This window comes from Phaseolus vulgaris, chromosome 11 (genome assembly GCF_051622355.1).
Source record: "Phaseolus vulgaris cultivar YP4 chromosome 11, ASM5162235v1, whole genome shotgun sequence".
Classification (NCBI taxonomy): domain Eukaryota; kingdom Viridiplantae; phylum Streptophyta; class Magnoliopsida; order Fabales; family Fabaceae; genus Phaseolus; species Phaseolus vulgaris.
The window spans coordinates 1,471,496-1,491,558 of record NC_143508.1 but is presented as its reverse complement, the minus strand read 5'-3'; the positions used below and the strand labels follow the sequence as shown (position 1 = coordinate 1,491,558).

General features: G+C 28.5%; 3 protein-coding genes across 3 annotated transcripts; 2 read left to right on the top strand and 1 right to left on the bottom strand.

Moving 5' to 3' along the window:
- Window positions 1-262: 262 nt before the first annotated feature.
- Window positions 263-1,176, top strand: LOC137821032 (AIG2-like (avirulence induced gene) family protein). The gene has a single exon (XM_068625447.2). The coding sequence runs from the start codon at window positions 351-353 to the stop codon at window positions 942-944; it is 594 nt and encodes a 197-aa protein (XP_068481548.2). The 5' UTR covers window positions 263-350; the 3' UTR covers window positions 945-1,176.
- Window positions 1,177-4,561: 3,385 nt separating this feature from the next.
- LOC137824364 (Chaperone DnaJ-domain superfamily protein) lies at window positions 4,562-8,474 on the bottom strand. Its single transcript, XM_068629997.2, has 7 exons — window positions 8,071-8,474; window positions 7,354-7,431; window positions 7,155-7,230; window positions 6,259-6,332; window positions 6,072-6,142; window positions 4,962-5,005; window positions 4,562-4,861 (listed from the first exon to the last, which is right to left on the bottom strand). Exons 1-6 carry the CDS (start codon window positions 8,101-8,103, stop codon window positions 4,963-4,965), a joined length of 375 nt encoding a protein of 124 aa, XP_068486098.1. The 5' UTR covers window positions 8,104-8,474; the 3' UTR covers window positions 4,562-4,861; window position 4,962.
- Window positions 8,475-16,024: 7,550 nt separating this feature from the next.
- LOC137826164 (8-hydroxygeraniol oxidoreductase) lies at window positions 16,025-19,059 on the top strand. Its single transcript, XM_068632034.2, has 7 exons — window positions 16,025-16,212; window positions 16,306-16,448; window positions 16,579-16,616; window positions 17,065-17,467; window positions 17,556-17,792; window positions 17,918-18,076; window positions 18,740-19,059. Exons 1-7 carry the CDS (start codon window positions 16,179-16,181, stop codon window positions 18,854-18,856), a joined length of 1,131 nt encoding a protein of 376 aa, XP_068488135.2. The 5' UTR covers window positions 16,025-16,178; the 3' UTR covers window positions 18,857-19,059.
- The last annotated feature ends 1,004 nt before the right edge of the window (window positions 19,060-20,063 follow it).

Here is a 20,063-nt window from a genome sequence, read left to right as displayed (position 1 = left end):
AATATATAAACCTGTGTTTTCGTGTTTCATTTTAAAAATGATATGTATTACTGTGTTAATGTGTATCGTATATGTGTTTCTGCTATATAACATTCGTTGATTTCGTATTTGTGTTTGTGTTACATAACAATTGTTGATTTGAGCATCAAGAATTTATTTATTTTTTAACCTAAGATTCTAATCAAGTACTAATAAATTTGAAGTTTATGAATTTTAAAGGAACAAAAAATAATGAAAAAAAATTAAAAAAAGACGTAAATGGGACTATAAAAAAGGGAAGTTGCGAATCTTTCGTCGTTACCATTCAATCTTGTGTTCCTCTTCAAGGCTCAATTTCATTCCCTGAAAGTATGGTAGCCGAAAGAGAAAGAGAGGTTAAGGTTAACGTTAACGGTGACGGTGACAGCGACGGAGAGAGAACGGTGATATTCACCTACGGAACCCTGAAGAGAGGATTCTCCAACCACCCCCTTCTTCAAGACCTTTTTCTCTCCGGCGACGCTTCCTTCGTCGGAACCTACCGTACCGCCGGAAAATACCCTCTCGTATGCGGGCCCTACCGGGTCCCGTTCCTGCTCAACATTCCCGGGTCGGGTTGTCGGGTCCACGGGGAGCTTTACTCTGTCTCCACGCGCGGTCTCGCTCGCATGGACGAACTGGAGGGGACCTCACGCGCGCACTACGAGCGTCTCCCGATAAAGGTGGTTCCGGCGGGCGAGGGCGAGGAGGAGGAGGAGGCGGACGAGGAGACGGCGGCGGGGCTAACGTGCGCGGAGGCGTATTACGCGCACCGGAGCTACGCGGCGGAGATGTGGAAGAAGAACGGGAAGCGAGGGTTGCGATGTTACTCGCAGAAAGAGACGATTGGTTATGTGAAGCGCAAGGATAGGCCTCAGAATTTGACCTTTCTGGATCATATTCGCTTTTTCCTTTCCTCTAATTAGAACAAGTTTCATCACACACACAGCAATAATTAGAAAGGGTTTTTTCACCTTGTGTTATTGTGTACCTTCTGGTTAATTAGGTTACTGTTTTGCATGTTCTGTGTATCAATGCAATTTTCTCTCAACCTGGTTCCTGCCCTTTTGATTTTCATCAGTGGTGGTACGAATACATGGTGTCTTCTGCTTTTGCATTTGCAGAGAGGAGAAAGAAATGAATGCTTATTTTGTTTCTGGTTCTTGTGTTCTTTTAATCCAATGGGGTGTGTGATTGGACTATGCGATGGGTTGATGATGATTACGGGGATCTGTCTCTTGTTTTTGTTTAGTACGATGTGAATTGTGAAACAATCTGATATTAATCAATATAATTGTATTACCGGATAATCGAGAATATTGATATGGCTGAATAGTTGAGAAAGTTCATAATGACTGAGAATGTAGTCGAATAGTCGAAAAGTTCGAATTACTCTTTTAATTTAAATACAATTCATAAATTCATATTTAACCGTAATTAAGTTAGTTTAGTGATAAAACATGATTAAGATATGATTGGGTCCTCTTTTAGATTTATGAACAGATACATAACAGCTGAGATTCATCCAAAAATATAAAAACCAGAAGGCACTGGACACCGAGATAATTTTTCATTCTCAACTCACCTGCTTATTGTATTTCGACTAAATTGATAGTTGGAATGTCTTTTCAGGTTTTTATCAGACACCACACTATTTATAAGCCTCGAAGACCAAACCACTAAAGTAACCAAGAAGGAAACCCACGTTGAAAGAACAATAATAGTTGAAAGCTTTTAGTTCCGAGAAACAGAGGAATTTACATGGCTGAAATAAATTTCTGTGTTTATTGTTGTTCAGTGCTTAGTTATGGCAACCCAGTTTCTATGCTGCAAACTTCTGAGACTTCTGATTCCTTGTGCTGATTACTAAATAGCTCTGAGGTGATATAAAGGAACTGATAACTAACAGTATTTTATGCAGAGAAGCATAAGCAATTGATTTCAACACCCATTTTTACAAGTATGAGCTGTTGGGTGATTACTTGTTCTATAGAATTTTAAAGTATGTTGGTTAAAGCGTGATTCGCTGATTCATTTTGAAACCTGTGATTAAATTATTGTACCTTGCAAAAACAGCTTCTGTGAAAATTGTTTTATATTGTAAGAAAAGAACATGGTAACATCTATGCACGTGGTTGGACCTTGAGCCTTTCCTTTCCTTCCAATTTGGTGTCTGATAAGATAATGAACATATCGCATGCGAACAGTGTAGAATGAAGACAGAAGATGTACAGAAGAAGGATGGTGCAGAGAGCCTTTTAACTTTTTAAAGTGAAACTTTAACTAAAATATTTGAAATAATCTTTTAGTACTTTGCCATGCATGTTAAGTAGGGTTGAAAAGCTGTACCAGACGAACTAATCCACCAAAATTGGGCGAGCTAAAATAAAAGAACAATAAAATTAAATTAAATTCTAATTAAAAATAATAATACCTAAAGTAAATATTAACAATAACAATAAATCAAAATCAAATAATATATATAAAAAAAATTAATGTAAATAAAATCTTATATAAAATATTAAACACCAGTAATTTTGATTTTAAAAACATGAAATTTCTCTTTAAAAATATCAAAAACGTCAATTTATTTCGTTCCACCGGTTATCTGTTGGATTGATAGGTTAGACAAATCATACCAATACGAATTAGCGGATAAAAAAATTAACTCATCCCGTCTGAACGATGGATGTGGAATAGATCCATTTTATTATCTCTAGAAGGCATCAATATATATATATATAAAAGACTTAAATAATAATTATTTTATATTTATTGCTGATCTTTGCAAATGACTGTATTCATTTTTGTCCTTGTTTGTAGTCCTTGATAAAAAAAAATTGGTGATTCATAAAACTTGTTTTTTTATTTTCATTTATTCACACATTTTATGGTCATTCAATAATCTTTGGGTATTTCTTATTTAAATGTGAAGCACAGCGGAAAAAATTATATATTTGTTGATGTTCATATTCTTTGAGTTTCACTGTTGATTAAAAAAAATGAATGAAATATGAAATGAAAATCTTAACTAAAGAGAAATTATATTGATTTTTTTTTTCTTACAGAAAATAAGCTAAAGCAAAACACACCTATTATCATATTTAACCACTAATAAGCTCACTTAGTGAACAACTTACTACTTAAAAATGTTAATAAAGGATAAATATAAAAAAAAACAAAAAATTTAGAGAAGTATAATGAATTTTTTTTATAGAGGACTAAAAATATAATATAAAAATTTATTGAGAATCAAAAGAAAAAAAAATACATATATTAGGTCTACTAAAGTATTGACCTTCTCAGAATGAATAAATGGAATATCAATTACCAAAGTAAAACTAAAATTTTATGAGCCAAAATAGGAAAAAAGTAGTATTGAAAAGTACACAAAATTCATAAATTTGTGAGAGATTAAAATGTTATTTAACTTTATAAATAAACTAATCCAATAAAAAAAACTGGAGAATACGTGAGTTAGTGAATCTCCTAATCCTGATATATATATTTTTCTTAAATTGTTTATTGGGTGAGAATAAATTTATATATATTAATTTAGAATAATTGATTTCAATAGAATCTTGAGAATGGAATCTTGACTATGTAATCAATAGCTAAAGTAATGAATGATCACTATTTATTGTTTTTTAAAAGCATTCTCAAATAATTGAGGATGACACCACAAAGCCACAATTATTGAACAATACTTGAAGATTGATTCCAATCCTTGACAACCAAAGCTAAAACTAATGATGTATGGTTTTTTCTCTTGAGAAACAGAAACTGCTGTTGTCTTGTAAGAAATGAATGCATTGTCAGTTGTAAAACATTATATATTATTCCACAACTGTACTTCAAACAAAATCTAACACGATAAAGGTTAAAGAGTCTTACGCAGCATTTTTTGAACTGTAGTTGCTGAGCAATGGTCCCCAACAAAACCAAAGACAAGGACAATGGCATCACCTCCAATCACAAACTTATTTTAATTTGTAGGGTTGCATTTTCAAGGTTGTCTTTATCTTTCATATTTGAATATTTGGTTGTCCCTTTTGTTCACTCGTATTACATTCCATAGAAAATAAAGGAAAATATTACTTGGTGAAACAAACCAGTTTACATCTGAAATCACATTACAATTTCAAAATTACTTCATTTCAACCAAAAATTATTTCTCTCTCCAAGTTGTAATCTGCTACAGGATTGTCTCGTGTAGAGTTGTTTGTGAACATATTATCAGTTAAAAAAACATTCAACCATTTAAGCTACTTATTTTAGGGGTGACCCACATTTTTTATACAACCGCATTACAATTTTCAATATTATTATTTAAATTCTTTTCATATCATTTAATTCCAAACTTACCTTTTATTATATATATTTATTTCTAAATCCGTCCCATCAAGAGTTATATAAAACTCTATAGGTTGTCAATGTATCATTTTCTTTATTTTAGTTATCTGTATGCATATGGGCATGAACATGGTCAGAATTCTAACCCTGACTGATACCAATTCCATTTACAGAGTTAATTGATTTAATATACAGATAAAAAAACAATATATTGGCAACTAGTCAACAAACTAAGAGGCATGAAACAAAACTAGTACACTGACGTAAAGGTTCATCATAACAGCTCATTCTAAACGTACACTTCATGTAGCTTAATATTACAGAGTGTATGATTCAAGCAAAGTTGCATTGTCAATCATGGAGGTTTCAAATCTCAATGAAACCGAGTGGTGGGGTGGAAATCAAGACCATGGTTAGGTCAGTTTTTGAAGAAGACACGCTTAAATATCCTTATTCTTAATTCTGCTGGAAGAAATTTAGATTTTGATGCCTGACAGATATGTTCATCCATTAATTTATACAGACATGCGTAGCAACAGTGATAAATATAAAGGGAAATTAAATAAATTTCAACAGATGGAAGGACAAACCTTATTTATCTAGGGATTCAAAATTTTCAATCAATTGTGGTGACCTGCATTACAGCACAAAAAATAAATTGTTAGGTAGAATTAGACTTGAATAGAATCAGAAAATAAACCAGACATCAGATACAGTACAAGTCCAATTACAATTTTTTATTAGATGAGTTCACTTGGGGACCTCGATAATCAAGGACCAGAATTAGGCTTTTCGAGGATGTGAACAGCCCATGCAAGAAAATGTCATTTTGACGTATTGATGTTTTGAAGGCTTATTTATTTATAATTTCATGAATAAGGATTTTGGGTTAGTATGTTAGGAAGCATAGGAAAACCAGAAGCTTGGGTTTCAAAGTGTTTTGACCCAAGAGATAGTGACATGACAGAATCCAACAGAACAAGGTTAATGTCTCCTAAATTCTCCAAAAGCCGTTCCCAGTTGGATTGAATACTTGTAACCTTGTTAAAACTACATCAAGTTTATTCCTGACATAAAATTGCAGACATTGAGTACAAATAACAAATGTCCACAAACTGGGGAGCAGGAAATTCTGAGCTTGCAGTGAAATAGGCTCCACAGATGTCAACTCTAACACCAACTTTCCCTGTCAAATGAATTTGCATATAGCTTCTAATGAAAAAACGTAAAATAAGAAATCAGTACAATATTATCGAGATTTGAACAACTGAATGTTCAGGGTAGTTCGTGACTGAGTTAGATCACTAAGTCTCATAACATATAGCTGAAGCATCCAAAATTATCATACTCCTTAAAGCACAACTATGTTGAATTACATCCTATGTCAGATTTTAGTTAATTGTGTTAGATCACTTGAATAACATTACACAGTTGCACATAAACGGCTAAAACCTTTATTGACATCCAAAAGACAGCCTCTGGTGAATGTTGGGCTTGAGTGAAAATAAAGTTCAAGTGGTTGGGGAAAGAATAGTTCTCTACAGTAAGGCAAATTTTCACTATAAACAGATTTTAGTCCTATTCTTTTTGAAATTTCTCGTCATGTTTACATTGGAGATGTTATAGCTGATGAATCCCACCCCTCTACAATTGAACCACGGAGAACAGAAAGACAGGGAATAAAAAAAAAGTAACATTACCATCTGTCTGTTTGATCGATACCAAGGCCATTGCAGGTAAGAATCATGCCTTTAAATCTGGCAAGATATTCCTGTGTAGCAACAAAGAGAAAAGCCCACAAAAGGTGAGTACAACAGTCATCATTCAAGATGATATATCACAAACAAATGTAAGTAAATGGCTACTAACATTAGTTACGTTGCATACCTGTAAACTATATTTTTCAATCTCGCATATGCCCGTTAAATCATAGTCAAAACGCTTGGCAGGATCACTTAGTACTGTTAGTAAAAAAGAAGACAATGGTCAACAAAAAAAACCATGATTATCATGTTGCAGCTGCTAGCTGTTTTCTACACCATAACCATATGCAGGAGAGACACAGCTCTAGGTCAAACTTTGTACACTAAAAGTAAAATAATGCACACAGAGTAGCACTAACTAACAGACCTATTTATTAAGTTTAATTTAATTTCCATTACAAAATCAATGAGTTTGCTAGTAATGCTCAAGTAGCCAATCCTGTAAATTTCAGCATTCATCTAAATACATTTTGCCAAATAAATTCAAGTAGTCGATAGTTGATTTACATTACATCATATGTATAAAATAGCATTCTCATTTATCATATGTTAACAGTATACAGATGGGAAGTATATATAACATATAATATAACTTGGGTTTTCCTCAATTTGTTTTGGGTTTGAAGTTTGTCATCAACATGTTCATGAATATGCGATTTCCTTCATTCTTCTAAATATTTCAATCACCACAAGGAGTAAATTAAATTCGCAAGCTTACAATGTTATGTTGGCATTAGATACAAAAGGGTATAAAGAGAAATGAAGTATTTAAGTGGTATCATAACAAGCGGAACTGAGAGGCAGAAAAAGTTTGTCCAAACTAATGAAGGACGACAATAACACTTGTCCTTTACTCTAAGCATTTGTATATGTGATTCTCTTGAAGATAGTAAAATAAATACTCCATTTTCAGGGTATGTAATGATAAGGGAGATCGTAGAAGACAGGAGATTAAATCTTGTTAAATGATGTGCTCAGTGCTTACAAGAAAAAACTAAATGTACAATGATTTCTTTTTACCATTGTAAGCTTCATTTATCTCTTGAAATTTTGCAGTAACATCACTGTCACCTCCGTGCTTGTCAGGATGCCATTTCTGTCAAATGTATTGAATCACGTGTACATAGTAAGCAAAACTTGTAGAAAATAATTTTCAGTTTGAAAATTTGAGGAGATAGAATTGTGGGAGCTACTGTAAAAAAAAAGGAAGGTTACCAACCAACGCGAGTCTTCGGTAATTTAATTTAATATTTTCATCAGTTGCATCATAATCAACCTCCAGCACTTTGTAATAGTCCTGAAAATAGGGTAAAAATAACCAATGAAGAACACATAAAACAAAAACATTTCCAGCTCATCAACTAACATTTTGCTAAATGCAGTGATGATGGCACTGCCAAAGTCTGACAGTTTCAAGCACCAATGGGAGAGTGGCAGAGTTTTTAAGTTTCAATAAAGCAGAGAAAACTAAATCATCTCTAAGACTGTGTTGCGTAAAATGAGAGACATATTTCACAGAACCAACCAACTAACAGATAAACCTACTTCCAATGCATTTCCCAGATCAATTTCACCCACAACTTCAATCTGCGACAAGCCTAACTAGTAACTAATCAATCAAACACAGATATTTTACTCAATTCAGCAATTTTATTCAATATTTTACTTTCTCTCAACTCAAACTACATTCTCCTCAGATATATGCCATTCCTTTTACCCGGTCTCAAAAGGCCATCAAATTGAAAACAATGTAGGAAAGGGGTGGGAAAAAAAAAAGAGAAAACACATATGAACCCAAATAAAAGTTCAGATTTTTAAATTAAAAGAATCTAGCAACAAATTTGGGTCAAAATTAACTATAGTCTCAAACATTTTCAAGGAATTATATAGAGCAATCGCATGAAAGGATGTGAAAATTGGAGATTAGTTATAATACCTTAGGAGGGTTGGTGTTGTCAGCAGCAGCCATGTGCTACGGAAACGGGGTCGACATGCGCACCTTCTCTTACATAATTCATCGGACTCCAACACAAACCTCGGAGACCAAAACCAGAACAACACCACAATGCTTCAACCAACTACAAACACTTGATAATGAAAAAAAGCAATTGGTTTTCGATTGAAAGGAATGAAAAAACAAAGTCAGAATTTGGAATTTGTGTGGTGAAAGAGAGAACAAGAGGGCATTCCTATGCCACAATTGGGAAATTAGGATCGCGTTTAGGTTTTTTTTTTTTGTTCTTTTTTTCTGTTTGTTTGGCTTTTGGGTATGGCGTTTTCTACAGTTATGTGTCGCTGCTTGGTAAAAATCCTGAAGGAAATCGAACAAATGTTAAGAATAAACTAAATATCATAAATTAATTAATTAAATAAAGTAATAATATTAAGAATAAACAAAGAGATATATAATAAATCAAATAATATGTTATTTGGTAAATCAATAAATATACATATTATTGCACATAAATAAAATAACTTATTATTAATATTATAAATAGGTTTTGTTATAAAAAACAAGTTAACTTTTGCGACTTTATATCCAATTGAATATCACAGAATGAATACAAAAAGAAAAATAAAGAATAAACGATAAAAAAGAAAAACAATTCAAGTTAGTCATAAATATTATCTAAGTCCTATATAAATATATATACAGAGTTTAAATTTATTATATTTTATTTTTTATAAAATATTTCAATTATAATTAAATAAAAATATGTTTATATTAAATAGTATTTAATAACTCAAACGTAATAGGTGAAGTTATTGACACTGGGGCATAGTTTTTCTCAACGTCCTTACAAGAATTTAATTTACGTTGACCATTTTTTTTATCAATCAATATTATTTTTTTTGTTGATGTTACAAGATGGTTTTTTTTTATTAATATTGATAAAAAAAATTATGTTTTTTATTAATGGTATTATTTATAGGTGATAAAAGTTTCCTATTTAACATTGGTTAAAACCCCTATAATTAAGGTATTTCTTTTAATTGATATTGAAAATTTAGTCAACTAAAGACAAATTTGATTGATATTAATCAAAATAGAGTTTCATTAACTTCAATTAAAAACTCTAAATGACTTTATCAATAAATAATAATAATAACTTATATCAACTTAAAAATTAATATAATGTCAATTTAAAAATATTATTCAGATTGACGTTGATTAAGAAATCTTAATAATATTACTGAGAAAATGTCTTGTTAAAAGAAAAAATGTCATGACTTAAATTAGACAAAAATTAATAATTTTATTTACATTTACTTAAAAAAACCACCTTAAACGTCAGTTGATAAAATAAAAAATAATTGTAATCAATGTTGGACCAATATATAATCTCCATTAACATCAATTACAAATCATTCTAACTAATTTAATATTCATAAAGATAAATTCTAATAACAAGGCCTACGTGAATGAAAAAAAATATATATTCTCTTTATAATATTATCCAAAAACAATTAACTAATAACTCTAGTTTAAAATAAATATTTGCTAACATCCATAAAAAAATAATCTCGAATTGACAACACGTTAATTTTTATTGTATTCATAACATTTGGATCCAAATTCAATAGAAAATTATCTATTGACATCGAAATAAGAAAGAGTGCAAGAAGATAATATTGTCACTTTTAAAATGAAATTTATATTGTTATAAACAAACTACATAAATTTTATTAAATTTTATTTTTTTTAAACAATTAGTTAGGAAACATAATTTAGAATTAAAACATTTCCTATAAAATAAATTATCCTCTAAAAATTAGCCTTTTTTCATACTGGAGAGATTTTTTTTTTTTAAATGACTTTATTTCATTAAAGTGAATGGGAAAAAATTCTATAAAATCATGACTCAAACTATGAAAAAATAAAGAGAACATATTTAACGTAATCAACAAATATTTTTTATAGGGTATCTTAACTTGCTAAAATATTACAATTTATTTATATGTGGGGGTTTATCAGTTGATAATAATAATCTTTTAAGAAGATTAAAAAAATACAAGAAAATAGTATTTTTTTAATATAATGTAAAACTTTTTATCATCTAATACAAAAAGCATGTGCCAAATATGTAAAGACTCTTTCTTCCTACACCTCCATACCTTTGTGTCACCCCATATTAAATATGAAAATATAATTTTATCCTTTTTTTTCTACTCCTTGAATTTGAAATAATAAGCCTATGGATTTGGATTATATAATTTGGAAGTCAATTTCATATTTAGAAAAGACTTTCGAATTATGTAATCAAGAAGCTAATAACACATATGAAAAAAAAAACTTTCGGATTACATAATTTGGAAGTTAATCTTATGTATAGAAAAGACTTTCGGATTATGTAATCCGGAAGCTAATCACAAAAGACTTCTAGATTACATAATCCGGAAGCTAATTTTGAATTTATAAAAAGACTTCCGGATTATATAATCCAGAATATTGAAAAGGATATTTTTAGAATACGAAAAATTTATGGGGATGACACAAGAAGGTATGGAAGTGCAGGAAGAAGCAACCATATGTAAGTATGAGTAGAGCATAGGGAGCGAGGCCTAGGGCCAAAAAAAAAGGCCCAAGATGGAATTTTCCTACAGTTCCATATATTATTCTCTCACCTCCATAAATTTCGTATTTCTAAAAATGTTTTTATGTAATATTTTGAATTACATAATTTGTAAGTATTTTTTCAAATGCATGTTCAAATTACATAATTCGAAAGCTACTCTAAAATTCAAACTTTTGGATTATACAATCTAGAATACCATTTTTTAAAAGTATATTCTGATTACATTATCTGTAAGCTATTTTCGAATCCAAAATTAACTTCCGAATTATGTAATCCAGAATATGGAGGTGGCACAAGAAAAATAAAAATGTATTTTCATATTTTATATGGGTGTGGCAAAAGAACACGTGGAGGTGTAGGAAGAAAGAGTCTACAAATAATTAATCAAATTCCCCCTCCACTCATTTACCTTCTCCTCGCACCTTCATATTAATTGTGAAGATTTAATTTTAATTTTTTTTAAATTTCAAATAATTTAAATGAAACATTACTTACTTTTTCAAATAACCTTAGTTGCACCCTCGCACTTTTATGTCTCCCCTACCGCCGCAACACTTACATTATTTCACACTTGCAATATTTCAGAAATCAATTTCATTATTTGAGCGTGTGTGAAAGAGTTAACAAGAAGATTGATCGTAATTAAAAATTCTCATTATGAAAATAAAAATAATAATTATAGTTAATTGAAGCAAATAGGTGTCAGTTAAATTTACTTTGCAAAAAAAAATCGTAATTGTAATTAAAATAAAGGATATAATTAATTTGACTAAAATAAATAAATAAAGTTTTGCTAATCAAGTAATTAATAAGTTTTTTATTGTTTGTTTTAATTAATCTCAACCAACACAAACAAACAAATCATATCCGTAATTAAAAATTTAAAAATAATCTTTAGTTTCAATGAAGGGTTCTTCTTAGGTGTTGGATTTGGATGGAGTCATTCGTACTACAGTGTTTGATATTCTTCATCTTCCACAATTCATTGTTTTTATTCTCTAACCAGATTTAAATTTATTCGATGTGGGCTCTCAGTGACGTGTATGGTTAAAAAAGTATCTACTTTCTAATTATGGAATGATCCACTTTCTAATGATGAAATGACTGAATTTCACTAACACTATCATTATATTACTTTTTTTATCACAAAATAATACGTAAATATTATAATATTAAAATTGAAGGAAACTAGTTATCCTTGTAATTTTAAAGAATCCATACTTGTAAGACTTTTATTAAAATTTCACTAAAGTCGAGATGATAAGACTTTTATTAAAATTTCACTAAAGTCGAGATGATAAGACTTTTATTAAAATTTCACTAAAGTTGATCGAATGGTCGAGAATGGTGAATAATTAATTAAATTTACAATTAATTATAATTAAGTCAGTTTTGTGATAAATTGTAATTAAAATATGATTAATTTTTTTTTATCCACGAGCACATTCAAAATGTATAAATATTAAAGAATATCTAATGTTAAAGGTAATTTTCTTATCTCAATTTATCTGCATATTGTATTCATACTAACTTGATCGTTGGGGTGTCTGTTGTGGATCCTCCCAACTCATCTCAATGAAAGTAACAACCAATCGAATATCACTGCGCCTCGTGAAGACCAAAAGAAAAAACAAAAAACAAAAATGAGTAACTATATAAAAAAAACTCAATCTGGTAAGAACAAAAGTAATTATTTACTTTCAATAATTTTTTTGAGATCCTTTGAATATATATTTTGCAAATAAGCACCAACTAACTAAAATGTTTGAAGGTTTGCAAAAAAAAAAATATAATAAAATCTTCTAAAAGTGAGAACAAATATTCTTTGTTCTTATTGAATCTGACGTGAACATAATAAATCTAAATTATTAGTGATAACTAATCTTTATTTGTGTTGAATAATTATTGAGTTTTATCATTAATGTCGAATAAAACTTCATCTGTATAAAATTTTGACATATGAATAATAAATGAGTATTGATGTTACTTGTAACGATTTTAAAGTAATTACAATTAGATATATAATTAACTGTATATAGTTAATATTTATATTATTAATAAATATTAACTTTTTCAATTTATTAATGGTGATTAATAATATTCAATAAAAAGTAATATAACAATCATTGTGAATAATAGTTATAATAACATTAATGTAATAACAACATATTTAAGATTAAAAAAATATAGTTTTATATTTTTGTACATAAAATGAAATCGAGTATTTATAAACAAAATAACAAATAATGACTACGAATAAGTTGTCCCATCTGGTTAATTTGTGAAGCTTTTCTAAATTCGATTAGCAGATTAAATTATACACTAAATAAGTTGAAATATTATATTATATAGGTAAGAAGAAGGCTTAAATAATAATGGGATTAGGTGTACAATTGCTGATATGATGGTGATTTTCTGATTCATTCCTTAAAGTCTCATTCCACGAATGTTGGTACTTAATCGAGATGACTTGAAAAATATACTCCAACATTCAAGTAAGTAAAAAGTGTATTTTGGTGATTTGTAAAAACGTACATTATACCTCCGTAGAAAGATTTATTTATATTGTTGATCATAAACCCTTATAGTAATAGGTTAAACAAATCAAGTATTAGTCTTCAACTCATTTGTAACATATTCCTTACTTATTAAAAAAAGTATAAATATATCTTTTAAGTATATCTTTACGTAGTTAACCAATGTTTACCTAATTTGTCCAAGATATATCTCGCATATTTAAAGACATAAATGTGATCTATTAATTGGTTTTGTAACTATTGTTACTGCTATTTGTTGCATACCTTAAGATACTTTTTTTACTCGAAGGATTCGTTCACCAATGTTGATACTCACTCGTCCTATAATCGGTACATATATATTTTAAAAAAACATAATATCTTAATATAAAAATAATTAAAAAACAATTTATTCGAGTCTAATAAAATATTGTTATTGTTGTTAAAAATTGAGTTAAATATTAGTCAATTATTTATTTTTATACAATATAAAACTCTTTCTCATCTTTTAACTATATTATTTGACAAAATAATTATATTTTGGGTGCAATAATTGGTGTGAGTTGAAATCCATAACTAATGAATACACATTATTTGTTTGTTTTTGTATAAAAAGGGATACGGTGAATCAAAACTAAAACCTATTTTGAGATTGGGTCTTCGTCTTTTTCCCCAGCAGATCCCAGAGTCAATAACAGCCACAAAATTATTATCCTCTCCATATTTATATTATTAATTTCATAACTTATATATTGCCTAACTTACCAACACATCATGTTCTGAAATATAATAATAGTTAAAAATATATTTTAATTTAATTTTTATTTGTTTATTAAATTTTAATTAAAAGTGTTTTCAGTAATTTATTATATTTTTCAATTTTTTTTTATAAAAATTTTCAGGTTAGACATCACTATGCAACTTGACATTCCAGAGACATCTCAAGTAACAACAGTCATCTGCCATCACATGAAAAAGTATTATTAAAAAAAAGGAAAATAGTTCCCCATATTTTTACATTTTTCAATTTATCAAATCAATCCATTTAATAATAAACTTATTCATGTTTTCTCATAATTTCTTATTTTATTTCTTTTAATTTATAAATTTTGTTCATCCCATTCGATTTTTTTTTTCTTGTTAGATACTGTTATTAACGTACCAAATGAATATACAATACAAATAATAAAACACATGGGGATTTAATGATTTAGGTATGGAGAAATTCAAACTCGTTTTTTAAAAAATAGTAAAGGTCTTCTGAATGTCACTGACACATTTTGGTTTGGTGAAATTGAAATTGTGCTGAACATGATTTTGATTAATGATTTTTTAAAAGTTATATTGAAGTTGTGTTTAAGTTACTTAATTTAAGTTTTATTGTTTTTTTTAAATAAAAGTTTGTTTGTTTTTTGAAATATTTAAATAAATATAAAATTAATAAAATTATTATTTTTTAATTAAAAGACATATCTAAAATGTAAACTAAAAGTCTAAAATATATTAAAAATATCTTTAAAATATTAAAAAAGAATTTAGTTTTTGAAAATTTGGTGTCTCCACTCTCTTTTGTAATGTCTCAATCATTATCTTATCTAGAACAACTTCCCTTTTCAACACGTTTCAATTTAAAAAAAAATTATAGTAATTTCAAGTTTTTTAACAAAACTTTATTTTTAAAAAAATCCTACTGATTTTTTTTACAAAACCTAAGTTTATAAATTTTCTTAAATTATTCAAAATTTAACAAATATTTTTTTAATTGTATCATCTAATTTCAGTGCAACCTAAAAAATAAATTTGTATTAATCAAAATTATGTCGGCTTGCAAAGTTTTATATTCAATACATAAAACACAATTTCATTTTAACATTATTAAATTTCTGTATTATAACATAATTTTTTTACAATAAAATTATGAGACATTGACACTAGTTCTCTAATGTCATAATTTTTTTAAAGTAAATTTTATTTTAATAATAAACATGTAAAATTATCTAATATGATTAAAGAAATAAAGATTTAATACCTATATTTACACTCTTTCATCAGAAATGAGGTGAAAGTATGAAGCCTCAAAAGAATAAAGGTATTAATTGAGAAAGAATTAACATTTCAATTTTTTTTGCAAAGAAAGTGAATATTTTTAATGGAATAACCTTTTATAATATAATTTATTTTTATGAATAATTATGTTTTGTAAATAAATATTTTGAAAAATATAAAATAGATACATATTAAAATTTTATTTCAATAATATGCTAAAACTTGAACTAATTAACTTTATTTATTATCATATTTTTAAAAATGTTAAAATTTATTTTAATTTTACGTGAAATGAACTTTTTAAAAACTTATAATTATTTAAAAAAATATTAGTATATAATTAAATTTATTCTTTTTCATCTTATCTTACGTTAACCACCAAGATATTATGGTGACGGTGACGTTGGAAGGAAGCGGTCCCAAAACCGCGTACAATCTTTCCGTTTATGAAAATCTTTACTCTTATATACAATTCCTTTTTTCTCTTAATATCTTTAAAAATAAATATATATAATAAAAAATAAATTTAAAATTAAATGATGAAAAAATATTAAATAATAATATTAAGAATTATAATATAATTAAAAAGTGAGTTGTATAAAAAATAAGCATTATTATCCTCATAAAAAATTGGTTGACACCATGAATAGTATAAAAGATACCTTTCACACTACTTATAATAATATTTTTAAATTAAAAATGAATAAAATATTAATCTTAATTTATTAAAATATGATATGTGTGTTTGTACTTGGGGGTTGTAGGTGTTAATATATCATCATCCTATTATTTAGGTACTTAGCTATTCCTTTTTTGTTATAAAGAAGAGAGAAAGGCAACACCTGCAAAGAAGTTAGAACAGCACTTGTTTGATTTTGTCAGAAAAAACTGCGATTTAATCTACAATGTCAACAACCTCGCAGGTTATTACATGCAAAGGTATCATCTGTGAAACTTGTTTTGCTAATTATGCAGAGTTCGTAGGATGTTTCTGGTTTATGAGTGTGTTTAAATCTGGTTTTGACATTGTAGCTGCAATATGCTGGGGATTAGGACAACCTGTTACAGTGGAAGAGATTCAAGTTGATCCACCAAAAGCAACTGAAGTTCGAGTTAAGGTGCTCTGTGCAAGTATCTGCCACACAGACCTAACAAGCCTTCAAGGATTCCCACATGTTAGTCTTTTTGCAATCCTATGTTTGTGTCTGACTTTGTTTTCTCAAAACAACTAAGAAACTTGTGTAGTTTTGTGTTCTTCATTTTTCTTCCACAAAAGAATTATCACCACTGACAAATTGATTGCAGATGTGTTTTCCTCTAGCACTTGGACATGAAGGAGTTGGGTAAGCTCCACAAATACCACCCTTTAACATGTTATTTTCATGTTCATATTCATCATAACGATTAGAGATTCCATATAGATTAAAAATATTACATTTCATTATATATAACTAGTTACAAATCTCACTTTATAATATTAAGAAGTTGAGTTAGGTTTAAAGTTTCTTAAGTTAAGAAATTTTAAACCTATTTCTTGTATCTTCCGATTTCAGTGTTGTAGAAATTTTAATAATAACTATAAGAGAGTGAAGAGATTTCAAACCTTTTTTTTTTTATCTTCTTCAATTTTCTTGTTTGTTTTGATTTCAGTGTTGTTGAAAGTGTTTATAAGTCGGTATTATGAAGTTGAGTTAGGTTTAAAGACTACTTTTTAATAATAACTAGGTGAAGAGATTCCAAACCTTTTTCTTGTTGAATCTTCTTCAATTTTCTTGTTTGCTTTGATTTCAGTGTTGTAGAGAGTGTTGGTGACAAAGTGACAACCCTTAAAGAGGGGGATGTAGTGATCCCAACATACATAGGGGAGTGTGAAACATGTGAGAATTGTGTTTCTGGGAAAACAAATTTATGTCTAACACACCCTGTGAGGTTGAATGGTTTGCTACCAGACAACACTTCAAGGATGTCCATAAGAGGACAGAGATTATACCATGTTTTAAGCTGTTCTACATGGTCAGAATACTTTGTTAGTGATGTGAATTACACTGTCAAAGTTGATCCAGCCATTGACCCAGCACATGCAAGTTTCATCTCATGTGGGTTTTCAACTGGGTTTGGAGCAGCTTGGAAGGAAGCCAAGGTTGAAAGTGGATCCAGTGTAGCTGTTCTTGGTCTTGGGGCTGTTGGATTAGGGGTAATATGAAATGGATTTTATGGTTTTTGTGATTTTATGGTTCTTGTTTGAGTTTTGATGAAGTGAAAGTGAGATGATGGTGTTGCAGGCTATAAGTGGAGCCAAAAGTATGGGAGCAAGTGAGATAATTGGAATTGACAAAAATGAGAAGAAGAGGGAAAAAGGAGATGCTTTTGGAATGACCCAGTTCATAAATCCTGGTGATTCTGCTAAATCTGTTTCAGAATTGGTAAAGGAAGTAACTGGTGGAATGGGTGTGGATTACTCCTTCGAGTGCACTGGAATTCCCCCTTTGCTTTCTCAATCATTGGAAGCCACAAAAATGGTTAGTTTCATCTCATGGAACTATCTCTTCACAATTGTAATTCTACACATTCTATTGTGTTTCTTTGGTTTTCCTTATCCTTAAAATGTTTGTGTTGTTAGTTATTTGTTGTGTAAAATATGTAGGGAACGGGTAAAACAGTAGTAGTTGGAATACCAGCAGAACCTACTGTGTCCTTGGGTATGCTATCCCTTCTTCTCGGTAGAACTATGAAAGGTTCAGCTTTTGGAGGTCTCAAAGTTAGATCTGATATTGCCATAGTAGCTAACAAATGCCTAAAAAAGGTAACCCTCTACCATTTACATTTTATTAATTAATGTATTTTGGAAAATGTTATTTTGAGAGCTAAATGTTATTTTGAGAGCTAGATGTTATTTTAACAACTATAAATTAAAAAATATTAATTTATAATTGATGAAAAAATGGACGCGGAAGCAACACCAGTCACGAATCAACTGCTGAAAATAAACAACACAGAATTTAACTGGTTCATTGTCAATATGTAACTAATTAGGTTTTCATTATATTTGTTATAATTTTATTACAAACACAAATATCTCTTAAATAAAGATTATAGAAGGAACACAATAATTAAGTTCACTCATTTAAGTATGGTATCTAGTCTTCACACTCAACAATAACTATGATTTAATCAATATAATTTTAAAATTGATTAATTTTAATAAAAAAATTATTATTTTTCTAATTATAAATCTAATGTCATCAAGTTTCACTTCTTAGGAATACATTCAAAATTATGGGGAAGTGATAGTTTCATATGTATGTGATAATTTGGTAATGGATGCTGATACATTGATGTATCAAAATTACAACTATTTCTTTTATCTAGATAAAATAATTTTAAAATTATGTTGATGACAATTATAAATAGATATTTTTCAATATCTAATTGTAAAATTAATATTTTATCTTTTATTTATTTACAGGAATTCCCTCTTGATGAACTATCCACTCATGTGGTCCCATTAGAAGATATTAGCAAAGGATTTGAGATATTGAAAGATCCCAACTGTGTGAAAGTTGTGATCAAGATATCTCATTGACAACAGAAAAAGTAAGAGACAAAAAGCTTCAAGCTGCAGAAGTTTCACATGGAAGTCTGACATTTTCTTCAGAGGATAATTTTAATATATATGAGGGACAAATATGTCTGTAACAAATAAAAATTAGTGGTTTTTCAAACATTTTATTAATAATTTCTTTTATCTTTTCTCTTATTAATGAAGAATATGCATCCTTTTAGTAATATAGAGAGTTTAATTTTTTTTATCAATCTTAGCTGAAGTAACAAATTATTAGAATTTATTAAATAGGGTTTTTCTATTAACAGGAAACATTATTGAAAATATATGTCATACACAATAGTAAAAAATGTTGCATCAAAGCATATTTATTTGATATTGCTTCACATAAAATAGTCATCATATTGATTATCTTCTTTTTTATCAGCAAAGAATAAATAAAATAAAATGAGACACTTTAGAGGTGTCTCAACCCTTATACAAAACTCTAAAAACAGGTTTTCTAAAACCCTACCAACTAAGGATTCAACAAACATTGTACTACAGATCAAACTAAAATCCCAGACAAAGGTAAATAAACCCAACAAATACAGTTATATCACCCCACCAAAAAGGTCATACTCCCAAACAAGAACATACATCCAACATATATATTAATTACCTTTACCAAACATAATTCTTTTTATAAATAAGAAAGAAATAGAAGAACAAAAAAGTACAAATAAAATTTATTTAATTGAAGAAATATATAAAAGAATGTTTTTCAATATTATTTAATTTTAAAAAAATATTTTTATCATAATTACTATTGGTATTTTTTTATATATTTTAATTACTATTTTAATTCTAGTCAATTTTATATTGGAAGAAAAATGGAGGAGGTGATGGGAAAGATGATGGATATAATTAATAGATGCCATAATTGAGATTTAAGTAACAATAAATTGTTGACTAAGTTATATGATGTTTGGTCCTTTAAGTTAGGTGTTGATTTCAAGTGTTATGAATAAAAAAATTAATTAAAAGACTCTTTTTACTAAAAGTATATATTGAAATTCTTGAATAAAATCATTTATTAAAACAGTCACTTAATATTTTACACTAATAATATGGTATAGAAAACAATCAATTTATTAATATTGACCTTTTTTTACCCGTGAGTTCCATTTTTTTTAAATATATTTTTTAAAAATAATTAATTCTCCTTCATTTTTACTCTCTTATTTTC